Source organism: Spermophilus citellus, assembly GCF_964194105.1.
Source record: "Spermophilus citellus genome assembly, chromosome: 2".
NCBI classification, from domain to species: domain Eukaryota; kingdom Metazoa; phylum Chordata; class Mammalia; order Rodentia; family Sciuridae; genus Spermophilus; species Spermophilus citellus.
The window spans coordinates 241,593,806-241,602,414 of NC_138183.1; the positions used below are offsets into that span (position 1 = coordinate 241,593,806).

At 33.1% G+C, this 8,609-nt stretch overlaps 1 protein-coding gene across 1 annotated transcript; it reads left to right on the forward strand.

Annotated features, from left to right (window-relative positions):
* Positions 1–102: 102 nt before the first annotated feature.
* Positions 103–1,065, forward strand: LOC308641866 (olfactory receptor 8J1-like; the record flags this gene model as incomplete). Its single annotated transcript, XM_081280449.1, has 1 exon — positions 103–1,065. The coding sequence occupies one exon, from the start codon at positions 103–105 to the stop codon at positions 1,063–1,065; it is 963 nt and encodes a 320-aa protein (XP_081136575.1).
* Between the last annotated feature and the right edge of the window lie 7,544 nt (positions 1,066–8,609).

Here is an 8,609-nt window from a genome sequence, read left to right on the forward strand (position 1 = left end):
AAGAATTGTCATTATATATAATAAGCTTATAAAAAATAATTAACCTTGTAACTATTTTTTTAATCATTATTATTCTACAAACAGATGAATTCCACTGCACTCATGGCTCCTGGAAATCTCACCCAGGTGACTGAGTTCATTCTCACAGGAGTCTCAGATGTTCCAGAGCTGCAGATTCCTCTCTTTCTTGTCTTCCTGCTCATCTATGGGCTGACTGTGATGGGGAACCTGGGCATCATCACCCTCACCAGTGTTGACTCTCAACTTCAAACCCCCATGTACTTTTTCCTACGACATCTGGCTGTCATCAACTTAGGAAACTCTACTGTCATTGCCCCTAAAATGCTGGTCAACTTCTTAGTAAGTAAGAAAACCACTTCATACTATGAATGTGCCACCCAACTGGGAGCATTCCTCGTTTTTATCATAGCTGAGGTGTTCATGCTGGCAGTGATGGGCTATGACCGCTATGTGGCCATTTGCAACCCCCTGCTCTACATGGTGGTGGTATCTCGGCAGACTTGCAAACTGCTGGTTTCTCTCACCTACCTGTATAGCATTTCCACAGCTACTGTGGTTTCATCTTTGGTATTCTCTGAGTTTTACTGTGCTTCCAATGTCATCAATCATTTTTACTGTGACAGTGTCCCTCTGTTAGCCCTGTCCTGCTCTGATATTTACATTCCAGAAACAATAATCTTTGTATCTGCTTCAACAAATATGTTTTTTTCTATGACTGTAGTTCTAGTATCTTATTTCAACATTGTTTGGTCTATTCTAAGGATGCGTTCATCAGAGGGAAGGAAAAAAGCCTTTTCCACCTGTGCTTCACATATGATGGCAGTCACAGTTTTCTATGGGACTCTGCTGTTCATGTATTTGCAGCCTCGAACCAGCCATTCCCTGGACACTGATAAAATGGCATCTGTGTTTTACACCCTGGTGATCCCCATGCTGAACCCCATGATCTACAGCCTGAGGAACAAGGATGTGAAGGCCGCCTTAAGGAGATTCATGACAAATCCATTCTGGTCCCTTAAAACAATGAAGTTTATGAACTTGTAGGTAAATAAAGAGAAAGATATGATTACCTTAGTAATCTTAGTTATGTAATTGAGCTGACAATTTAAAGGTATTTCTAGGAAAAACAAAAGAGGGTCCAGGATCTAGGATGCAAAGGTTATTAAATTAAAAAATAAACTGTAGGTTATTAAGTTGTGAGGGTAACATAGAAACACAGATACTATTCCATAACTCTGCCTGCAAGTGAGCTGGTCAACAGTGTGAAAAAAATAAATGAAAGTTCTGCAGAGTCCAGGCAGATATATGTTTCAAAAAGTTAAACAAATTTAAAATGAGTAAAGGCATAAGGAAAAGAGGAATAAAGCTGATCATGTTTGTTCTTGACTTTTGTTGTTGTTTCTTCTGAGTATAATTGATATAATGGATCACTGCACCTTGACAAACTGTAATTACAGAAAAATAATGTAATTTTTATATAAGTTATCAAAATTGAACTGATATTTCTATTTAAAACTCCCTGTCTCTTTCTTAATGTATTTGGAATGAATAACTGAATTCTACTAATAGGTAGCATTTAATGCTTCCAAGTAATGTTATGTACAATTTTAAAAGTAAATCCCAACATACAATATAATTTCATGAAATTTGATTTATATGCTTGATACATTCTTTAAAGGTTTTTCTTTTCTTTGTTCTGAATATATTCTTTTATATTTTGTGAAATTAATATCTTTTACTGTGGTATTACTGGACTTTAATGGGTTATCTTCATCTACATCCCTTCCATCATTAGAGGAAAAAAATAAATTCATCAATGTTTTTGCTTTATGTTTGGAAACTCCTTGATCTGAAAGCATACACCAAAATCTGTTGTATACAACCTTAAATATGTGGTGGACAACCAGGCTATATTTGAGAATTATCAAATCGGAATCATAAGTTACCGGCCATAAAGACACATTTAAAAAGCTTCACAAACATTCCTGTAAGAACTGTAAGAATAAATTCTGGCAAATATCAAAGAATTAAACTGGAAAACATATGATAAGATTTTATGCCTATATTCTCTTTACTCATAATTGTCTTTTGACAATGAATTTTTTAGTATTATTATTAAGTATTTAGTCAGAATACTTATAACAAAAACAGTGTAATGCTTTAAGAAAATTAGACTCTGAGACATAGGAATGTTATAATTAATATATATTCAGACTTGTATTAAAGTTAACATATTCAGTCTATCTTTTTTACAAAGTCTTTCTCCCTCTGGTTTAGAGAAAAAATAACAGGAGAAATGTTTGGTGTAGGGTGTGATTGTGAGTTAATTGACTTATCTTTCTTAGTCCCACACTGACTTACATTTTATTTTGTATTATATTTCCATCTTAATATGTTTGTAATACCTATACATATAGTATGTGTATGTATTATGTATACATATTCACACATATGTCTTTAGAATATCATGTATTTTAATGAAATTAAGATATGCTTGTGTATATACATACAAACATTCATATATATTATTTATCACCTATAATTAAAGAATAAAAGTAGATAATGTAACAAAAATTAAAAAAACATAAATCTAACTATAAATATTAATTATCATTAAGCTCATGGAGTCCCCAACATCCTTTGTGATGTGGAAAATGAAATAACAATAACAGTGAGAAAGTCTCTCCCAGAAACATTTTTGAAGTGAAATTAAAAATCCCCTGTTATCCAAGGACCCAGTTTCAAGCTACTACTAATTATCAGTTACTACCTCTGATTCCTGAAGTTATCTTACTTTGCTGATTGGCATTCATTAATACTTTTATTTGGCAAACAGGTAGTCAATATTATGTAAAGTTAAATATGTAACTGACATATGCTCCAGGGATTACCCTCATGGATTTTTACTTACAGGGAATGACAATATGTCTAGAAAAAAATATGTGTACACTCATGTTACTGATGTTTTGTATAAAATAATTTAAAAGAAAAAAATTTAACTGCTCATCAACAAATAAAAATTAAACTATAGCATGTGGATTAATAACATACCACACAGGGACAGAAAAAAATGAACTCTCATATAGGCAGCAATTGCCTAAGCTTCAATAGCATTAATCACACAAACTTTTCTGGTTATTCCTTGTAGATAATGTTCTAGAACAAGCCAACTAATCTTTTAAGAAAAACATAAGCGATTTTGGTTTGAGATATGGGAAAATGTATGACAAAAAGACTTCAGGAAACATTTTAAATGATAAAATACATTTATCAAATGTTACCATATAATTAGTATGTTAACAGAAAGCAATAGAATATGACACTTTTATGTATTTTTTCAGATGTTTTTGTTATTATTGGGCTGGGTTTGTGGCTCAGTGGTAGAGTGTTCCCCTAGTGTGAGGCACTGGGTTTGATTCTCAGGATACATAAAAATAAAGTTATTGTGTCCACCTACAACTAAAAGATAAACATATAAAAAATAGTATATATGTAAAGTGTAAGCCGTGTTTATGATGATCAGTCTTTTCTGCATATCTGTCACCTCATACAGCAAACTTTTTCAGGTAGTATGGCAAGAAAATTTAGTATCTGCTATTAGCTTAATGTCAAGTATTGGGCTGAGTAAACTTATGTACTGCCACCATGCTGGACATTAGCTCTACAGATGTAATTATCCCCCATAACTGAAGTTTTTTTCTCTTTGTTCAAAATATTAAAAATACCACCACCCCTGCACCTTGAGACCGAAAATCCACACTTTGTGAGTTTAATTTGTTTTCAGATTTCACATAAAAATGCGATCATGTAGTAAAACATGATCCTTTTAAAAGAATATTCACTATGCGAGACGAGACTATATTTTACTAAATAAAATTCCAAAGTATATATTTAGTTTCCAGTGCTCGGATGTATTGAATAATGATATTAAGAAGATTTTTTTTCTCTATTTTAATAACTGTAATGCTCATCAGAACAGGTTTGCATGAGCAGTTTTTACTCATGAAGATGTCTGACTTTACTTTTTTTTTTCACCTGAGATGAGAGATTTGAAAGACTTATGTTTTTCATTCCATCTTAGAGTATCATCATTGTGCTAGCAAAGCCCCCTTCTATTTTAAATTATTTATTAATCCCTTTGATAATGGGAAGAATATAATCTCCCCAAATTTGCATAAATTATTAGAAAACCCTAAATACCAGTACTGAGAAGGGGACAATATTTGAAACTTAGTCTTTCAAGAGGCAATTGAGTTAAAGAGAGATCCTTAACCTGAGCCCTAATCCAATACATGTGCTTCCTTTATAATAAAAGGAGATGAGGGCAGAGAGGGAGATGCACCAGGCACAAACACAGACCAGGAGCAGCCACTCCAGGGCACAGCTGAGGCAGTGGCTGTCTGCAGGCCAAGGAGTGGCAGATGAGAAACCAAACCCACAGATATCTAGATCTTGGACTTTGGGGCTCCTAACTGTAAGAAAATAAATTTACGTTTTTTGTAGTTGCATGGTATTTTATTACAGCAACTCTCAAAAATCAATAAACCTTGTATCTTTATTTCTTTTTCTTTAACAATTTATTTATTCTATCTTGTTATGCATGATGGCAGAATGCAATTCATTTCATATTACACATATAGAGCACAATTTTTCAAGTCACTGATTGTACACAAAGTATTTTCACACCATTCATGTCTTCGTACATGTATTTAGGGTAATGATGTCCAACTCATTCCACCATCATTCATATCCTGTTGCCTCCTCCCTTCCCCTCCTTCCCCTTTGCCCTATCTAAAGTCCCTCCATTCCTCACATGCTCCACCTCCCCCATTGCCATTATGAGTAAGCATCTTCATATCAAAGAAAACATTTGGCCTTTGTTTGGCATGGGCTTGCTTCAGTTAGATTCATATTCTCCAATTTTATCCATTTACCTGAAATGCCATGATTTTATTCTCTTTTAATGCTGAGTAATCTTCCATTGTGTATGTATACAAAAGTTTCCCTACATCCACTCATCTACTGAAGGGCATCTGGGTGGGTTCCTCAATTTACCTATTGTGAACTGTGCTGCTTTAAACATTGATATGGCTGTGTCCCTCTAGTATGCTGTTTTTAAGTCCTTTGGGTATAAGCCAAGGAGTGGGATAGCTGGGTCAAATAGTGGTTCTATTCCAAGTTTTCCAAGGAATTGCCATACTGCTTTCCAAGTTGGATGCACCTATTTTCAGTCCCACCAGCAAAGTATGAGTGTGCCTTTTTCCCCACATCCTCACCAACACTAATTGTTGTTTATATTCTTGATAGCTGCCATTCTGAATCCAGTGAAATTAAATCTTGGAGTAGTTTTGATTTGCATTTCTCTAATTGCTAGAGATGTTGAACACTTTTTCATATGTTTCTTGATTGTATATCTTCTTCTGAGAAGTGTCTGCTCAGTTTATTTTCCCATTTATTGATTGAGTTATTTATTTTATTTTACTTTATTTTATTTTTTGGTGTTAAGGTTTTTGAGTGCTTTATATATCCTAGAGATTAGTGCTCTATCAAATGTGTTTGTGGTAAAGATTTCCTCCATTCTATAGCCCCCCTTTTCATTTTCTGATTAATTTTGCCTATCCAAGAACAAGGCAGATCTTTCTATCTTATAAGATATACTTTAATTTGTTTCTTTAATGTGTTGTAGTCTTTCACCTCTTTTGTTAAATTTATTCCCAAGGTTTTTGCTATTGTTGTTTTCTTTTTAAGGCTATTGTAAATGGGATGGTTTTTCTAGTTTTTTTTCAGTAGATTTGTCACTGATGTACAGAAATGTTTTTGATTTTATGTGCTGATTTTATATCCAGCTACTTTGCTAAATTCATTTATTAGTTCTAGGAGATTACTGGTGGAATGTATTGGGTCTTCTAGGTATAGAGTTATACCAACTGCAAATAGTGACATTTGAATTCTTCTTTTCTCATTTGTATCCCGTGTGTGTGTGTGTGTGTGTGTGTGTGTGTGTGTGTGTGTGTATGATTGCCCTTGCTAGAGACTCAAGAACTCTGTTGAATAGAAGTGGTGATAGAGGGCATCCTGCCTTGTTCCCGTTTTCTAGAGGGAATGCTTTCAGTTTTTCTCCATTTAGAATGATGTTGGCCTGGGGCATAGCATAGATAGCCTTTTCAATGTTAAGTTATGTTCCTGTTATCTCTAGTTTTTCCAATGTTTTGAATGTGAAGCAATGCTGTATTTTATCAAATGCTTTCTCAGCATCTATTGAGATGATCCTATGATTTTTATCTTTGAGTGTATTGATATGATGAATTATATTTATTGATTTCTGTATATTCAACCAACCTTGCATCACTGAGATGAACCCTAGTTGATCATAGTGCACAATCTTTTTGTATGTTTTTGTATTTGATTTGCCAGAATTTTATTGAGAATTTTTGCATCTAAATTCATTAGAGATATTGGTCTGAAGTTTTCTTTCTTTGATATGTCTTTGTCTGGTTTTGGAATCAGTTTGATATTGGTCTTATAGAATGTGTTTGGAAGTGTTCCCTCTTTTTGAATTTCATGAAATAGTTTGAGAAGTATTGGTGTTAGTACTCCTTTAAATGTCTTGTAGAACTCAGTTGTATATCCATAAGGTCCTGGGCTTTTCTTGGTTGTTAGGCTTCTGATGGCTCCCTCTATCTCCTTGCTTGAAACTGATCTGTTTAAATTGTGTATATCATCCTGATTCAGTTTGGGTATATCATATAGCTCTAGAAAATTGTTGATGCCTTTGATATTTTCTATTTTATTGGAGTAAAAATTTTCCAAATAATTTCTAATTATCCTCTGTATTTCTGTAGTATTTGTCATAATATTTCCTTTTTCATCACAGATGTCAGCAACTTGGGTTTTCTCCTTCTCTTCATCCGCATGGCTAATGATTTATCAATTTTATTTATTTTTTCAAAGAACCAATATTTTGTTTTGTCATTTTTTTAAAAAAAATGTTTCTTTTGTTTCAATTTTGTTGATATCAGCTCTGATTTTAATTATTTCCTGTCTCCTTTTGCTTTGGGGGTTGATTTGTTCTTCTTTTCCTAGGGCTTTGATGTAATGTTATGTCATTTATTTGTTGACTTTTTCTTCTTTTAAGAAATGAACTCCATGCAATGAACTTTCCTCTTAGAACTGCCTTCATAGTGTCCCAGAGATTTTGATAGGTAGTACTGGTATTCTTATTTACCTCTGAGAATTTTTTAATGTCCTCCTTGAGATATCTTTTGCAAACCATTTTTCGTTCAATAGCATATTAGTTAGTCTCCAGGTGTTGGAGTAGTTTTATTTTTTATTTTATCATTGAATTCTAATTTCATTCCATTGTGGTCTGATAGAATGCAGAGTAGTATCTCTACTTTTAATATTTATTAAGATTTGCTTTGTGGCATAATATATGGTCTATTTTAGAGAAGGATTCATATGCTGCTGAGAAGAAAGTGTATTTGCTCGTTGATAGATAATAAACTCTATATATGTCAGTTAAGTCTAAGTTATTGATTGTATTATTGAGTTTTATAGTTTCTTTATTTAGCTTTTGTTTGGAGGATCTATCCAGTTGTGAAAGAAGTATGTTAAAGTCATCCAGAATTATTATTTTGTGGTCTATTTGACTCTTGAACTTGAGAAGAGTTTGATTGATGAATACAGATGCTCCATTGTTTGGAATATATATATATTTACAACTGTTATGTCTTATTGATGTACAGATCCCTTAAGCACTATTAAATGTTCATCCTTATCCCTTTTGATTTACATTGGCTTGAAGTCTTCTTTATTTGATATGAGGATAGAAGTCCCTGCTTATTTACATAGACCATGTGAATGGTATATTTTATATCAAACTTTCACCTTCAGATTGTGGGCATCATTTTCTAAAAGATGAGTTTCTTAAAGGCAGCATACTGTTGGGTCTTTTTTTAATCCAATCTACCAGCCTATCTCTTTTGATTGGATAGTTCAGGTTTATTAACATTTGGGGTTATTATTGAGACATGATTTGTATTACCAGTCATTTCTGTTTATTGTAGATATTTAGCTTGACTTGCTTTCTCCTTTGGTTGGCTGTTTCTTTATTGTAGTTTTTTCCCTTCGCAGATTTTCATTATTGTTATTTATTTCCTCCGTGTGGAATATTTTGACAAGAATGTTCTTTAGTGCAGGCTTTCTTGCTGTAAATTCTTTTAGCTTTTGTTTATCATGGAAGTTTTTTTGTTTAATCATCAAATTTGAAGCTTAATTTTGCTGTATATAAGATTCTTGGTTAGCATCCATTATATTTTAGAGCTTGGTAAATGTTGTTTCAGGATCTCCTGGCTTTGAGAGTCTGAGTTGAAAAATCTTCTGAGATCTGAATTGGTCTTCCCTTGTAGGTAATCTGATTTTTCTCTCTTGTGGCCTTTAAAATTCTACCCTTATTCTGTATGCTAGAAATTTCATTATAATGTGTCTTGTACATCTATTGTAATTGTGTACATTTGGTGTCTTATATGCCTCTTATATTTGACTTTCTAATTCATTCTTCATGCTTGGGAGATTCTCTGATATTATTT